General features: G+C 42.2%; 3 protein-coding genes across 5 annotated transcripts in view; 1 reads left to right on the top strand and 2 right to left on the bottom strand.

Moving 5' to 3' along the window:
- Window positions 1-17877, bottom strand: part of LOC128595776 (sulfotransferase 2A1-like) — a 370742-nt gene that overhangs the window by 185157 nt on the left and 167708 nt on the right. The window lies entirely within an intron of this gene.
- LOC128596568 (sulfotransferase 2A8-like) overlaps window positions 1-17877 on the bottom strand; it is a 210618-nt gene that overhangs the window by 106110 nt on the left and 86631 nt on the right. The gene's annotated exons all lie outside the window — the stretch shown is intronic.
- On the top strand, window positions 9097-16065 carry LOC128595785 (sulfotransferase 2A1-like). 2 transcript variants are annotated; one of them, XM_053604757.1, is made up of 4 exons: window positions 9097-9591; window positions 10214-10308; window positions 11747-11924; window positions 14886-16065. In XM_053604757.1, exons 1-4 carry the CDS (start codon window positions 9471-9473, stop codon window positions 14996-14998), a joined length of 507 nt encoding a protein of 168 aa, XP_053460732.1. In that variant the 5' UTR covers window positions 9097-9470; the 3' UTR covers window positions 14999-16065. The 2 variants fall into 2 exon arrangements, with proteins under 2 accessions (XP_053460732.1, XP_053460733.1); XM_053604758.1 differs by lacking the exons at window positions 9097-9591; window positions 10214-10308 and adding an exon at window positions 10611-10824 and having other exon boundaries at window positions 14886-16063.

Here is a 17877-nt window from a genome sequence, read left to right as displayed (position 1 = left end):
TCTGTGTGTTACTGTGGGTAGCTGTCTATGCACATGAGCAGCCACACGGATCTCCCCAGTCGCTGAACAGTGATCACCAAAAGGAACAACTGTCCTCCAGGATCTCACATATAGCAGACCAATTTTAGAAACATACTTTGCTAAAAAATATCAATTTAAAAAAGAAAAAAGAAAACAAAAGACGGAAGGAAAGAAAGGAGGAAAGAGGGGAGGGAGGGAGGATGGAAGAAAGGAAGGAAAGAGAAACAGGCTTTCCTAGGTCTTTATTGGTTTGTGAATTTTTAAATATTTTTAGTTAAAACTAAGTGGACAAACTTCACATAACAGTCTCCTCTCTTAGAAATTTTACCTTGTGTGGTAGCACAGTGAATTTGTCACAACATGGCTCTTACATGTGTCTTATAGTTTTTGGTAAATCCCTGTGTGGGGGGACTGAGGACTAGAGAGATATGAGGACTAGAATCATGTCACAGAGACAGTGGGTGCAGAATCCAAAGGAAAATTCACATGCTCAAATGCCAGTTAATCTTCCTCATGTATGTGAGTAGATGTGTGTGTTTGTGGGTAGTGATCTTAAGTATTAGCTTGATGAGTATTTTCATCAGTGCCCACACACAGAAGTCAACGCTCCCTGCCTTAAACTCCTAGCTTAGTTTTGCTTGTTCTTGAACTTCATACAAATAGAGTCATGCTGTATGAACATTGGATGCCTGACTTCCTTCACTCAATGTCATGTCTGTGAGAGTCACCCATAGTCTTGGACATACATACGGATATATATTTCTATATATCTATGAATGCACCATAATGTATTAAACCATCCTCCTGTTAATGATCTTGAAACTATCTACACAAATTCAATGCTTCTCACGTTTTAAAACCCTCCTGTTGCTTCACATTGTGAGTAGACTCACATAGCCCGGAGGGAAGGGCAAGGCTTTCCTCCTCCATTGTTATAATCCTGGAGCAGTGACTTACTCATATAAACTTTAAATTTTACATTTTATTAATGAATGCATTAAATTATTTATTAAAAGGATTCATTAATATTCAATAGACATATTCTAGGAATTGGCTATTTTTCCATTTTTATGAAGATTACAAAAGGTGGAAATAAATGTACTGATTTGTCATTCTCATATTTTCCCATAAGGTGATTTATGTCATCAGAAATCCCAAGGATGTTATTGTGTCTGGTTATTTCTACTGGATTTCAGTGAATTTCTCTAAGAAAACCCAAGTCAGTGGAACAGTTTCTTGAATGATTCCTGGGAAGGAAATGGTGAGTGCGGTGTAAAATATGGACGCTAGAGGGCGCGCGGAGTCCGTTCTCAAACCTCACCTGCCCCCTCGCCTTGAATCTACTTCTCACCAGCCCAGGGCTATAAGGATCTGTCACCGCTGCAATCCAGATTCATACTCATGTGCAGTATTTCTTGAGTCAATGCACCAAAGCTTATTTTATCTCATTATATTGTTGATGGGAATTTGCGAAGTTTCTGTTAGGGTTACCATCCTTAATCACCTGTCCTCAAGTCGTGTTTCTATGTCTCTTAGTGGACATTTCTGTCTGATATAGTTACATCTGGGACTGGAACGCTGCATCATCAGATGTGTGGACATGAGGATTTAGTAGATGCTGCTGGAGTGTTTTCCAAAGGGGTTGTTCCAACTTAGACTTCCACAAGCCATGGTCCCAAATCCCTTGACAAATTAGTATTTTCTAGCTCTTTGTTTTTAAGTTAAATTACACTAATGGAAACAAAGATAATGTTACCTCTATTTTTACCATCTTCCTTATGGTTGTTGGTTTATAATTTAATAGCATTATGATAAGAGAATAAATAATTTATATTATTTTCAAGTTTTGGCATTTGTTGAATTTTGTCTAATGGCTTAGCATTTAGCCTGTCTTGGTGAATGAGCCATGGGTATGTGAAAAGAATGTGTATTATATCGCTCTTCGGTGTAGTATTCTTGAAAGACAAATGCCCCAAATTGATTGGGGCAATGTTCTCAAGTGACGCTGGTAGATAGGAAGTACTTTTGATTTGCATTCCTCTAATGACTAATAACCCTGAGCCTCTTTCCTACATATCTTGGCTGTTTGCTTATCTTGGGCCCATTTTTAATTGACTTTTTTTCTTGTTCAGTTGCAGAAGCTCTTTTATTTGCTCAGATATATAATCTATAAATATTTTCTCCAGTTCTGCAGATTTTCTTTCCACTGTTTTGATAGTGTTCCTTGAGGCATAATATTTTTCACAGCAGCACACTCCATCTATGTTTTCATCTTCCCTGGCATGTGAATTAATGTTTCCTTAGCAAAGAAACCACTGGCAAATGCAAGGTCAAGGACATTTACCCCTATCTGCATTCTAAGAGTTTTAGTTTTAGTATCAGGTATTTGATCCATTTTAATTAATGTATACATTATAGGGTAAGTGTTCAGCTTCATTCTTTTCATGTAAATACACTTTTCATATAAATATACAGTTGTTATTGCCTCGGTTGCTGTAGAGGAAGGGTTTTCTGGGTTTTTTTCAGACAGAATCTCACTGCGTTGGCTGGGCTAGAGTGCAGTGGCATCATCACAGCTCACAGCAACCTCAAATTCCTGGGATCAGGTGATCTTTCTGCTTCAGCCTCCTGAGAGAGACCATATGTACACACCGCTCTGTCAGGCTAACTTTTCATTTTTTCATCATAGGGATGAGGTCTCACTGGTACTCAGGCTGGTCTTGGATTTCTCAGCTCAAGTGATCCTCCTGCCTGAGCCTTCCAGAGAGCTAAGATTACAGGCGTGAGCCATGGTACCTGGCCAATTATTCTCTTTCATCCCTCAAAATGTTGCTGTGTGTGTTCTCAGAATGAGGATACATTCTATGTGTCCACAGTAAAATTACAGAAATCAGGGAACCTGGCAGTTGTACAATATTATTCAACATCCTCTCAATCCATGTTGCATGCTCAGATTTGGCCAACTGTTCACTTGACATAATTGCAGCATGGTGTCCACGTGTGGTCCCGGATTCACACAGTACGTAGCTTCATGTTCCTGCAGTCTGAGACGTGTGTTCAGTTTTCTTTGTTTTCATAACCATGTGACAATATAAAGAGGACAGACGTATTTTCAGCATGTCTCTTGATTGGGGTTTATACAATGTGATCTTATGATTATCTTCAAATCTAGAATTGACTTGAATTCTAGACAGAAAAAGGGATGAAGGGAAATGGAAAGTCACAATGGGGAATTCTGAATCCCGTAACCTCAGATGGCCTTGTTGATAGTAAGTACCCTGGATTATTACTGATGGTAAGGGCATTTGTTTCTATGACCTTTCTCTCCAAAATCCATGAAGCCAGTCTAATTGTGAGAAAAAAAATCCAACAAATCCCACTGAGGGGACATTCTATAAAATAACTGACTAGGACTCCTTCATATTGTCAGGGACATCAGAAACAAAGAATGTCTGAGAAACTGTCACAGCCACGAGGAGCCTACAGAGACTTGACCATTACGTGTGATCTGATGTCCTGGATGGGATTGTGGAGGAGAAAAATCCCATTAGATAAAAATTAAGGAAATCGGAAACTATGGGAACACTGTACTCACTCTGCAATTTCTCTATACATCTTTATTCATAAAAAATAAAGCTTATTGAAAATATATTTATCATTATTATTTTTTAGACAGAGTCTCACAATGTCACCCTGGGTAGAGTGCTGTAGCTTCAGAGCTCACAGCAACTTCAAATTCTTGGGCTCAAGTGATCCTCTTGCCTCAGGTTCCCGTGTAGCTGGGAGTATAGACTCCCCCACCCCACGAATGCCTGGCTAGTTTTCTTCTATTTTCAGGAGAGATGGGGTCTCATTCTGGCTCAGGCTGGTCTTGAACTCCTGAGCTCAACCAATCCACCCACCTCAGCCTCCCAAAGTCACACGATTACAGGCATGAGGCACTGAGCCTTGCTTTTAAAATATTTTGAAATGTGCACAGATTTGTATGTCCTTGCATTTTTGTCACTGAATTTCCTGTTCATGCCTATGATTTAAACCTCAGACTACCTCCACAATGTTTTATTGAGTTCATAACAAGTTTAATTTCATTAAACTTGTAGCTGTCGGTCACCATACCTACTTCCCTGCATCATCCAGCAAACATTGCAGCAAAGTAGACAGAGATTAACGATTGTTTTCTCTTTACTAGAAAACCTCACCTGCCAGCAGTTGCCACAGCCTCCAGCACACGACCCTCGGTATATGGGGCTGCCACCCTACTCACTGAGCCACAGTTGCTGCCCTAGAACGCCTTCTTAAGACAGACACTGTCCAATGCTTTGGGGTGGGGCAATGCCTAGTACCATGTACATTCAAAGAAAAGGATTCAGTCAGGGAATTACACAGTAACGTGAGTGTTCAGAGGGGAGAAGCCAGAGGAGTGACAATTAAGGCTGATTCAGGTATGTATATCAGCAGGCGTGGGAGGTGGATTAGTGGACTTCTCAGTGGAGCCCTGCACCTCAATTGTGGGGTATCCAAAAAAATGCAGCCAGGCAGACAATCCCTTGGGTTTCTTTAAAACCAGGGAAGAGGGAAACAACCCACAGGGGCCTGGAGGGGCCAGACTAGGCCTATGCATTCAGGTCAGCAGATGGCAAGGATTAAACCCTCTGAACATGTGTTAAATTAGAAAACCTGGTTTACTTCCCCCACCTGAATAGAACTAGCTTCTCCCTCCCCTCCATTCACATGCACTTTGGGCTGTTTACCACCCCTGCCACCTGTCCTGGCTTTCTCTTTAACCAGCCTCCCTGGAAAACTTAAGATTCTTTCAACCCTATCATTTGCACCTTTGTTAAAAATTAATAAAAGCCTTCTAAGAGGCCAGGGAGGTGCTCATTTTGTCGGTCTGCTCAGCCCGAGTTAATGTAAGCCATCTACAGACATTTTCAGATTTTGTATATTAGGAGTACATTATTATCAGCATCATTTTCCCAGCCAGCATTCAAACCAGGTCGGAGTTGCCATGCACTCAACACCCCACAATCAAGCAGAAGGAGGACCACTGAAATCCTAACAGAAGGAACAGAATCTACAGTGAAATAGAGTGAAAGGGAGATTATTTAGTAAGAAGGGATATGTTCTCAAAGAGGAAGCATGCTGGGTGATGGTCAGAAATTGGAAAAGGGCCTGACAAATCCAAGGGACTGGAAGACGTAGATCGTATCTAGATGGGAGTGGGGCTGGGGGGTGAGAGTCTGCAAAGAGGCCAGATTGAGGCCAAAGGCACTGCAAGTGGCAGGACCCTGAAAAACAAACAGCAATGGGGACTTATTCAAAGACTTCAGCAAATGGCCAAAAGATGGCAGCATCCAAACACCCACTGACAGATGAGGGATAAACGGAGTGTGGCAAGTAGGTACAATGGAAATAGGGCTCCTCCTTCAAAAGGAAGAAAGTGCTGATGCATGCTAGAGCAGGGATAAACCTGGAGGACATTACACTAAATTCAGTTATCCAGTCACAAAAATGCACACATTGCATGGTTCTACTTACATAAGGTGGCGCCAGGGCTGAGGGAGGAGGGTGAGGAATTGTGTAATATGAACAGGGGTTTCAGTTTTGCAAGATTAGAAATATGGAGATTGGTTGTGCAATGACAGAAAAGTAGTTCACACTACTAAACTGTATGCTTGAACCAGTACATTTTATGTTATGTTATGTGTACTTTACCATTTGTTTTTAGAATCAGATTGAAGTGAGTGACCATGATTTTTCCCTCTTTATCCAGGAACACACTGGTTTATGGAGATTCTCTGCCTTATTCACTCCCAGGGAGATGCCAAGTGGGTTCAGTCTGTTCCCATCTGGGAATGCTCAACCTGGCTAGAAACTGAGGCCGGGTTTGCATTAGCAAATAAGAAAGAGGGCCCACGTTTGCTCACCTCCCACCTCCCCATCCATCTCTTCCCCAAATGTTTCTTCAGTTCCAAGGCCAAGGTCAGTGCACAATCATCAAAACATGTAGGACTAATGCCTTTCACATGTTAATATGTCTGTAAATCATGTGGAGGCCTTGTTGAAATGCATTGTCTTTCAGTAGGTCTGGATGGGACCTGAGATTCTGCATTAGGTGATGTCAGTGTGGCTTTTCCAGGGACTGTAGCTGAGTGCAACCAGGCACAAAGTGACATGATGATGGCAGAACCTTAGATAAACATATTTTAAGCCCAGCTAGAATTTACAACTGTTCTATATGAAGGGGTCTGACAATTAAGTTCCTGACTTTCCACCATGCACTTATGTTGGCAGGACTTTACATATAACCTGGGAAGGATTCACAACTTTGGTATATCAGTATGTCACAGCTGTGTTTGTGTGGATGTGTGGTGCTGCTTTCCTGAGTGGCGTTCTTATTATTGTTGTGTGTTTGTGTGTGCCATCACCAGTTGGTCAGTGTTTGCACTAGAGCAAAGAACAAACATTGAATTTCTTCTGAAGTTGGTAGGAGTGGAAGTGAAATCAGGGACGTGTTAGTCCAAATGAATGGGGATAATGCCATGAAGAAAACAGCAGTGTACACGTGGATGACAGGTTATTAGAGAATAGAGAAATCATCACGGATGAGGAGACCAGGGGGCCAGTACTGAGCAGATGAAACCAATGGAAGCTTTGCACAAATTCATGTGACTGTGAGTCAAAATTATTAGCTGGCTGTGAGAAGTACAGCACTCCAAGTAAATGTCAGTGGAGAAACAGGACAATTTTGACTGAAAACCTTGTCCCACATCATGTGGACCTTGCATAATGACAATAGGTCAGCCCAGATGGCACCATCTGTGAGGAAGTTTTCTGTCAGTAAAAAAGAACTGTACTGGGCACTCTCCCTACTCCCCGGATCTGGCCCCCATTGACTTTTTTCTTTACCTAAAGATAGAGGAAATACTGAAAGGAAGACATTTTGATGACATTTAGGACATCACAGGTAGGATGACAGCACTCTGATGTCAATTCCAGAAAAAGAATTCCAAACTAGCTTGGAAACATAGACTGGACACTGGCCTCAGTGCAAAGCTGCCCAAGTGGAGCCTTCAAAGGTGACCCTAGTGATGTTCAGCAATGAGGGATGTAGCACTTTTTGTAGGATGAGTAGTTCTGAACCTTAATTAGTGTGGTTCTCAAATTTAATTGTCAGATATTGGTATACTAGATAAGCCCCGTTGTGTTGTTCTAAAATAAACAGTGAGCCAATGTTGATTCAGTAAGTGCCTCTTGCCACTGAGAAGTAGACTTGTTCATATGGGAACCAGCACATTTGTAACTCGATGCTGAAATGCAGGGAGATCACTCTGGTGTGGTGGATAGTGTTTGTAACCTCTGTGTGTTACTGTGGGTAGCTGTCTATGCACATGAGCAGCCACACGGATCTCCCCAGTCGCTGAACAGTGATCACCCACCCCAGAAGGAAAACTGTTATCCAGGATCTCACATATAGCAGACCAATTTTAGAAACATGCTTTGCTAAAAATATAAAATTAAAAAGGAAGAAAACAAAAGAAGGAAGGAAGGGAGGAAGGAAGGGAGGAAGGTAAGGAGGGAGGGAGGAAGGAAGAAAAGAAGGAAAGAGAAACAGGCTTTTCTAGGTCTTTATTGGTTTGTGAACTTTTTAGTTGAAACTAAGTGGACAAACTTCGCATAACAGTCTCCTCTTAGAAATTTTACCTTCTGGGGGTGGTGCCTGTGGGTCAAGGAGTAGGGGCCCCATAAACCAGAGGTGGCGGGTTCAAACAGAGCCCCAGACAAAAAATAAAAAGAATAAATAAAATAAAATAAAGGAAAATAAATAGAAAATAAATTTTACGTTGTGTAGTAGCACAATTTGTCACAACATGCCTCTTTACATGTGTCTTATAGTTTTTGGTAAATCCCTGTGTGAGGAGACTGAGGACTAGAGAGACATGAGGACTAGAATAATGTCACAGAGAGAGTGGGTGCAGAATCCAAAGGAAAATTCACATGTTCAAATGCCAGCTAATCTTCCTCGTGTATGTGAGTAGATGTGTGTGTTTGTGGGTAGTGATCTTAAGTATTAGCTTGATGAGTATTTTCATCAGTGCCCACACACAGAAGTCAACGCTCCCTGCCTTAAACTCCTAGCTTAGTTTTGCTTGTTCTTGAACTTCATACAAATAGAGTCATGCTGTATGAACCCCGGATGCCTGACTTCCTTCACTCAATGTCATGTCTGTGAGAGCCATCTATGGTCTTGGACGTACATATGGATATATATTTCTATATATCTATGAATGCACCATAATGTATTAAACCATCCTCCTGTTAATGATCTTTAAACTATCTACATAAATATGATGCTTTTCACATTTTTTTTTTTTTTGAGACAGAGTCTCACTCTGTGCCCTGGGTAAAGTGCTGTGCTGTCATAGCTCACAGCAACCTCAACTCTTGGGTTCAAGTAATCCTCTTGCCTCAGTCTTTTCTTTCTTTTTTGCAGTTTTTGGTTGGGGCTGGGTTTGAACTCACCACTTTTGGCATATGGGGCCAGCACCCTACCCCTTTGAGTCACAGGCGCCGCCCTGATGCTCTTCACATTTTAAAACCCTCCAGTTGCTTTGCATTGTGAGTAGGCTCATGTACCCTAGAGGGAAGGGCAATGCTTTCTTCTTCCATTGTTATAATCCTGGAGCAGTGATTACTTCATAGAAACTTTAAATTTTACGTTTGATTAATGAATGTGTTAAGTTATTTATTAAAAGGATTCAATAATATTCAATACACATATTCTAAGAATCGGCTTTTTCTCCATTTTTATGAAGATTTCAAAAAGTGTGAATAAATGTATTGATTTGTCATTCTCCTATGTTACCATTAAGGTGATTTATGTCATCAGAAATCCCAAGGATATTATTGTGTCTGGTTATTTCTACTGGAATTCAGTGAATTTCTCTAAGAAACCCAAGTCAGTGGAACAGTTTCTTGAATGGTTCCTGGAAGGAAATGGTGAGTGCGGTGAAAAATATGGACGGTAGAGGGCGCGCGGAGTCCGTTCTCAAACCTCACCTGCCCCCTCGCCTTGTATCTACTTCTCACCAGCCCAGGGCTATAAGGATCTGTCACCGCTGCAATCCAAATCTGCAAAGTGCACCTATTCTCCTGTGTGGCAGCAGAGCTCTAGTCAGCCCCTCAGCTTGCCCCTGATAAACCGTCCACACTATTTGCTGAGTCTAACAACTCTCGCAGTATCACAGATAACTATATTCTTCTCCACTCTCTAAATTTGTGGCTCTCTGAAAGTCAGCTTTTCATAACCTTCCCAAACAATATAATCCTGACCTTTAACTTTCTACTATTGTTTTTCAGAAAATGCCTCTTCTCAAAACTCCCTTAATCCTCTGTTTCTATCAGTCTCTAAAGGTTTGCTTGACTCTGGAATCTCTGTAATTTTAGTTATGCAGAATCCATGGGCTTTTTCAGGCACTGTAAATTGGCAGTTTTTCTCAAAAGTGCATGCTGAGTCCCCGGTGTCAGCTGTGATCTGTCTCTGGAGCTCTCGGAGCCTGGAGAGAAGCCGTACGTAATCTTGAGTTCAAACTGTGCAAAATTGAGAGCATCTCTCCTCACTCCCCAAACTCTTTGTACTGCAGGTGTGTCTCACATGAAATGTTATGATATGTGGGAGTTTTCTAAAAGAAACAGTTGGAAGGAAAGGAAAACAGATGAAATAAGGTGTATTCAAAATAATATATCAGGACATTCTGCCTTGGGAACTATCCCCATGTATTCCTTACTTTTGCCAAATAATAAAACCCTCTTACTAAAAGAAAAAAATAACAATCTACCAATAATGGTGAAAGTGAAGAAAAGGGCTCATTGGAGCTCCTTGTGTATGTTGAGGCTCTGTGTATATAATGAAATACATATGTATATATACATATACGCAATTATGTACATGAAAATGGCAAGTGAATAGATCTTAAATGTTCCCATAATCAAAATAATGACACCTACATGATCACTATGTTATTGAGTTCCATCGTATCATTTTACAATGTATACATCAATCAAAACATTGCATTGTAGATTGTCAATATATACAAACTTTTGTTGTCAATTATATTGCAATAAAGCTGGTGGGGGAGTGAACTTAAAAGACGGAATTAACCTGTCTGTCTCTCTGCCTCCCCCCATGCAGTGCCATATGGGTCATGGTTTGACTATGTTTGTGGCTGGGTGTCCATGAGGGAGAGGGAGAACTTCCTGATGCTGAGTTATGAAGAGCTGAAATGGGTAACTATCATTTTAGTAGTCAGTGCACACCCTCTCACCACCACCTTCCCTTCCTCTGACTTCCCTCCATTTCTCTGTGTCTCCATTCCCCCTTCTCAGTTAAAATTTAGCCTGGGAAGAGGTACTCACAATGGAATTAGCTCCCTCATTTTCATTGCCCTCCTTCTAGTTGCCATTTCACACCATTCATGTTTTTTTTCCTTGTTCTTCTTCACTTTCTCGTCAAACATCTAAAGGGGTTTCCTAGGCATTCAGCAGAGGACCAGGGCACATGCCCCTACTGGTGGTTGTAAAAAGCTTTGTGGGCAGGACATGTGGTGCTGCTGATGACCCAGTGATGAGAGGGCCCTGGGGAAGGGACAGAACCGCTCAGTTCAGTCCCAGAGAGGTGTCCAACTTGTCTGACGTCTCAACCTGGCTGGTAAGAAGAGAAATGAAGGCATGAGATCAACCTGTGTGAATGTGCTGAGATGCCGAGGACTGGAGGGGCTGCTGAGAGACGGGAGCAGCTGTCAGGTGAGGCTGAGGACCAGTGAGGATGAGCAGGCTATTGTAGAAACAATCTGATCTATTGGTGGCATCCTGAAGAAAGAGACAGTGACATAAACACTGGATGTTGCGTCCACCTGAGAAACATTGCTCCCCGTCGTCACTTTCCTCTGCCCACCTCTGTCAAATCCCTGACGGCCTCAGCATGAATCCATTTTAATCAGGAAACCTTTCTTAACATGTTTAAGTCCCTTGGGTCATGAGTCCATAACTTCTTGTAATTTTCCTTTCAACTCACATACTGAACTTCAATTTTAGCTGTTTACACACTTGTGTGACTACTTTTTAGACAACAACTGGGGATTGTGAAATAAAAAAAAACTTTTAAAGCATTTTAGTTCTAAGAGCAAAGTCTATGATTCAGAGGAAAGCCTTTCTAGTATAAAAAGTTATTTTCCCATCATAATCCGACAGGATTCTGCAAGTACTGACTATTGATATATAAGAAGATCCTACAAAACTCTGTGTATCATTCAAATGTTAGTTATGAGCAACAGATTGTTTGATGGCACAGCCAGGAGTTGAAATCAATTCGTTAAATCTTTATCATGTTCTCCCCAATTTGCTCCTTCCTTAATCTTCGTCATCATTTAGGAGCCCTTCTCAAGTCCTCTCGAAACCACGGGGCTTGTTGTTTAATGATAAGTTGTCTGATAATCAATTGGACTGAGAAATCCATCAGGATCCCGGCGTCTTTCACACACTGCCACTTCTTTAGTGGTTTCTTTAGCGGTTTCTCTTGCTTTCTCCTGGTTGCATCCAGCTCCATCACTTCTCCCTTCTGTGTCCTGTTTCTCTCTTCTTCTTCCTTCTCATCATCCTGCTTCTCATCCTGGTCTCTCTGTCGCTTTTCTCTCTCACATCCTTGTTCTTTTTTTCCTTCTTTTAGGACACAGAAGGAACTGTGGAGAAGATCTCTCAGTTCCTGGGTAAGAAGGTAGAGCCGGAAGAACTTGACCTAATCATCAAGAATAACTCCTTTGAGGTCATGAGAAAAAACAAGATGTCCAATTTGTCCATGCTGAACTCTCAGTATTTAGTTCACAAAAACCCACTTCTGAGAAAAGGTAAGAGAAAATTCTCTGGTTTCAAAATGTCCCAGAATACATGGAGGGCTTTCTTGTGCTTACAACAGGTGCTAATAGCTGAGATGAAGGAAGGTTTGAACGTATTAAATGCAAATTGCTCATCCCCCAGAGCATTTCCCCTGTCCCAACATTAGGGGTTCTATTATCATGGTGCTGGTGGGGGCTGCAGGCACTTGGATAAAGTTCAACCATCATGAGACGGTACCTGGATGATGAGAAATCATTTAAATTCTCCCTCCTCAAAATCTGACACAGGATGGTGTTCAGGCTACAGTGACCAGGTTACTTAGCTCCTCTTGCCAGGTTTGCAAGCTGTGATTGATCTGGGGAAGGAGAACAGAGTTGGGTTGGTCACACAGGAGCTTCCCCATTGGGAAATTAATGTAGGAAACTATCCTTAAGAAAGGCACAAATGAAGGATTGAGTTAGCTGGAAAAAGGGGAGGAGAGGCTTTGCTATCTGGCAAGGTGAGGTCTCTGTGATTAAAATTTGTCCATGTCCTCTCTTCACTTGGGCTCAAGACAAATGGAAATATATTTTGTGTGGAAGTCAAGAATAAATTATTTCCAAAATCCTACACTTCACATATATGTGTAATGGTGCTTTATGGAAGCAAGTAATCAAATGATTGTAAGGCATCAAAGGACCTTGAGCAGGTCAGGACCTCTGCTGTCTCAGTCGTCTAGTACAACAGAGAACAATAAGGTCAATCTTAAGCCCTAACATCTAATAGAATTGGCCCAGCTGGGTTGTGTGAATTGCTGGGGTCTCATGACTTCTTTATTGTTTCAAATTACTCTCTTTGGAATAAGAAGATCTATACCATGCCTGTCCCACCACTGCGTTTTGAAAGCAGGTACCATGTCTGGTTTCACAGGTTAGCAGCTAGAGAGGAATTGTGCTTCCCAATGAATCATACCTCAAGTCTCACTCAGGCCTCTTTAAATCTTAGGAGATATTTACAGAAGATTTTAGACTTAGATTTGATGCTGGAATAGGTTAGGACTTTGGGACTGCTGAGATTGTGTGCATTCTATGTACTTTGCATGTGAGAAGGACAAGGACGTTGGGGCGTGGAAGGCAAAGTGACATGGGTCTTTTAGGGTGGATCCTAACACAATATGCCTGCATCCTTAGAAGAAGAGGAAACGTGGACACACACACATACAGACGCAGAGAGGACATGAAGGAGCAATGGATGTTTACAGGGCACCAGTTACATAGTAGACCTTCTGCTCTATCATTTCTACTATATAAGTTTATATTTTATATTTATATAATGTATAATTAAATTAGGTATAATTATCTGTTATTGTATATTACCTATTTATTATCTTGATTTATGTAAATATGAATCTGTATGATAAACAAATAATGAGCCAAGCTTGTAATAATGATTAGGACTTCTGGCAAGAAAACCTTTAGCTTCGAATTCACACCCATCGTTTTAACCATGGAAGCTCTCAGGTCTTTTGTTTCCCTCTTCTGTTCAAAAAAATGACATATTAGTACCTTATGTCATTTTTTTTTCTTTTTTGATACAGAGTCTCACTCTATTGCCCAGGCTAGAGTTTAGTGTTGCAACCATAGTTCATTACAGCCTCAAATTTCTGGGCTCAATCCGTTCTCCCACCTCAATCACTGGAGTTGCTGGGACTATACACACGCAAGCCACAACATGCAGCCTATTGGTTCTTATTTTTCGTAAAGGTGGGGGTCTCCCTATGTTGCCTAGGATAGCCTTGAACTCCTGGGCTCTCACCATTCTCCCAGCACAGCCACCCTGCTAACTAGGATTACAGTGTCACCTGTGTCACCATGTCCCTCCTTCATTTCTTTATTCTTCTATTCATTCTTTCAACAAGTATTCCTTTAGTACTTACTATATGTCTGTCCTTCTTTGAAGCACTAAATATTTCACAATTGCAAATACAAGTTTGGACTTTATAAAACTTAGGTATAATATATTATAGAAACATGCTCCACACACAGCCACAAAACAGAAACGCATAGAGCCCCCCCTACAGGGAAGTGTTATGCAGTAAAATACAGCAGGATGGGGACTGGCAGTTCTAAACTGGGTGGTGAGAGAACCTCACTGAGAAGACTGCCCTGGAGCAAAGACTGGAAAAAGCAAACCAGCAGGACACAGATACATCTGGGAGAGCAGCTTTCCAGGGAGAAGACACGGAAACCACATGGTCTGAGCAATACATGGAAACGCACGAGCTCTGAGCAGTGGGGACACCTGCCACCTCTGAGGCAGAATCACGAGTCCCAGTGTGATGGAGCACAGTGAACAAATGGGTCATCACAGAATCACAGAATGGAGTCAGAGAAGCCACAGGGACACAGATCACTGGGAGCCTTTCAAGAGCCTGACACACTTGTACTGAGTGATTCCAAGGTTCCTGAAAGAACTTGAACAGGAAAGAGGCAGGATGTGTCTTCCCTTTTTAAGGGGTCAAACAGGCTAATGTCTGAGACTCCTTCAGACAGGAGAACAATCCCAAGCAAAGCAACTGCTTATGGTCTGTCACCATAATTCAGGAGAGAACTGATGCTGGTTTGGAATGGGGTGGTAGGTACAGGGGTGGTGGGTCTACGGCCATACCACCCTGAACGCACCTGATCTTGTCTGATCTCGGGGTGGTGGGAAGGGGCTCAACTCTGTATGAGCAGCACACCTAGTGGGCATGACTGTGGAGGACTGTGCACAGGAGGGGCTGGGCGAGAGGAGGAGGTAAGAAGTCACCTCCAGGCAGGCAGGAGTGTAAACAGCTGTGCTTCCAGGTGGCACAAGGGCCCACCAATGGACCACTGTCATTACACTGTATTAGCCACAATGTCCATGGTGGTGGTTCGTAGGGACTCACCAAGGAGGAGCCGACTTCAGGTCTCACTCCCACCTGACCTGCGAGTCTGTTTCTTGTTTTCCAGGCATAACTGGGGACTGGAAAAATTACTTCACGGTGGCCCAAGCTGAAGCCTTTGATAAAGTATTCCAGGAGAAGATGGCAGATCTTCCTCGGGAGCTGTTCCCCTGGGAATAATGTCTAAGATAGTTCTGGATCTTATATGGATGCTGAATACTATTTGTCCTGTCCCTGTATGTGCGCATGATTTGGAGTCATTGTATAAAACCCATTTTTTTCATCCTGGAAACTTGAATGATCAAATCCTGGTATCTTTGAGTATTTGCTTGTTAAAAATCACCATGGTACCCTTTCCCATTACAGACTTGTTGAAAAGTTTGTAGTGTTTCAGACATACAGAATGCTGCAGAAATGATCTAAGTATGATTCATAAGTGTGTTCAAAATATGATTTGTTTTTTGAGACAGAGTCTTGCTCTGTCACTGAGACTAGTGTGCAGTGATGTCATCATACCTCCCTGCAACCTCAAACTCCTAGGGTCAAGAATTTCTCCTGTCTCAGCCTCCTGAGTAGCTAGGACTGCAGGTGTGCAGCACTATCCCCAAATAATTAATTTATTTCTTTTTTGTACAGACCACAAGAATGTCCAATGTCTGGCTGCAAATAATACTCCTCCCTGAGCCTACGTGATTCCATAGATTACAGGCATGAGCCACAAAGCCTGGCCAGAAAATTTTTATCAAAATAAGCAACATTGATAGTGATAAATTTGCAAGCCAACAATAAAAATAACGAAAATAATAAATAAAACTACACAAGCAACAAAGTCTCCTTTTCTTCCCATCACGTGTATTCCCACAATTTATTATTATTCTGAGCTTAGGAGCACAATTCCTGCAGGAGAAAATCCTGGTGGGTAACAAGAGTGACGCCATCTTGAAGAGAAACCATCACAGTGATCAATGGTGGATATCTCCATGCCAGTGTGTTCTGCAGCAAAGTTTTCCACAATACCTGCAGTATAGAAACCCCTCGTGGAGATGCAGTAGACCCTCCATAGCTGACCACCTCCATACAATGACTACCTACTTATGTCAACCTAATTGTCATAGACAGACATGCACCATGTGGACATATCAGTACAGTGGGCCTGGTCCATAATGTTCAGCACCTTCGTATGGTGACAGTTTGTTTGGGAGGTCAACTTACAGAGGTTCTCCTGTACTTGTCATATCCCTCCAGTGGGCATGAGTTTCCAAAGAGCATCTAAGACATGACCAGCTGTTTTACTCTAAAACCTTGTTATACAAAGGACATTTTCTGGAGACTTGATATGGGGACCCGCTGTCTCTCCACCAGCTGAGACATAAGTTAAGGTTGTAGGTCCCTATTGAATATTTCTTCATGAGAAACTAGATTTGATAGTCTCTGTCTCTGGCCTCACAGCTCCCTAGACCTTTAGAGCTAGTTTTCGTACCTGCTCACTGCAAAACAATTCCAAGCAGTAGTTTTGTTCTCTTGCTCTGTGATGCTTGAACGTAGACAATAAATGCAGGAGAATTCACTCCCAGTAGAAAAAATTCTCCATTTCCAGGGGTGGTTTCAGGATCCCTAACCATGTAGGCTACAGTGATGAAGTGTCCAGCACTTGATGGCAGTGAGGGCCTCAAAGGACTAGTTCTGGGATGTATACTGGTTGTGATACTGCCTTGCTCTTTTTCTTCCTTTTTGTTTTCTAAGTCAGCTTCTCTAGACTTTGTAGAGATTCTGTAGCGTCCTGCTATCATTTCAATAAATGAATTTTCTGCATACATCATCCAGAGTCCACTGTATCTGAAACCCCAGTTAACCAACAACAACCAATGCCCCTAACATCATCTCACTCCATTGGCCTGAACCCCGTGTTTCACTCACAGGAGAAAGGCCTTGGCATAGCACGATGTAGAGAGCTTTGCTTTCTTGGGGTGACATTTAGCAGGTTCCCTTGTACAGTTTCTTACAGACTAAAAATTGGGCCTGAGGACATAAAAGGACTCAGAGCAGAAACGTTTAGTGAGACTGCACCATAAATGACTTTGCGAAGCTCATACCACACCATAGCAATCTCTTTGATTTTGTTTCAATGCAGGACTGTCCTGAGCTAAAAACGGACAATCTTAAGTGGCTTGCCCATATAAGGTCTGGAAGGAATAGAATCAGCTTCTTCCTCAGTGCATATCAGGACTGTTCTGAGGAAGGAGCATGTGGGCCGACTAACTGGGGAGACAGGAGTGTGCAGAGCTCTGTGCCTCACACCTGTGCCCACTCAGGGCATCTTCACTGCAGAGGGGGTGCTCCCTTCCCACCCCACTGTGGGCTCACATCAGCTCATGAATGAGGAGCTGCATGAAACATGGGATAAAGAGCTTGGGTACCCTATTGTGACAGGCTATGGAGCTGCTGCTGCTGTCAAAGGCATGATGTATTGGTCTCAGGACCAATTTTCTACCTTTCATGTGGTATGATCTCACAAGAGTTTCAAGCAATTACTTAGCAGCGATTTCAGTACATCAGGTAAATTTCAACCTAAAGAAGGCGATGGTTGATGTTATGACTGATACCTTCAAGGATATAATGCCTCAGGCACTCCCAGTATCTGGGGGCTGACAGCCTGCTGGATTGACTAACATAGCAATCTCTGCATCATTTGTTGCAAACAAAAGATCAATGCTCTGGAAATGGAATTGCACTGATGGGCACATGACCTCACAATTCACTGTCCCTGCAGTACACTGCATCATCTGAAAACAGCAGACATGACACAAAACTGGAATGACTAATTGCATCATTGTCTGAGGTGCCGGCTTGAGAACAATCACCTGTATGGTGTGGAGGTCATTCCTCAGGATACAGGCTCAGCAGTAAGCCAACAGCTGGTTAAGGAGATCACTTGAGGAGAAGAGGTCAAGGTCATCTTGGGGAATATAGAAAGACTCCATGTCTACAAAAGTTAAAAAACAAAATAAAAATGATCTGGGCCTAGCGGCAGGCATCTATAGTCGCAGCTACTCAAGAGG

This window comes from Nycticebus coucang, chromosome 10 (genome assembly GCF_027406575.1).
Source record: "Nycticebus coucang isolate mNycCou1 chromosome 10, mNycCou1.pri, whole genome shotgun sequence".
Taxonomy (NCBI): domain Eukaryota; kingdom Metazoa; phylum Chordata; class Mammalia; order Primates; family Lorisidae; genus Nycticebus; species Nycticebus coucang.
Note: the sequence above shows the minus strand (reverse complement) of the source record. Positions and strands in the feature narration are given on the sequence as shown.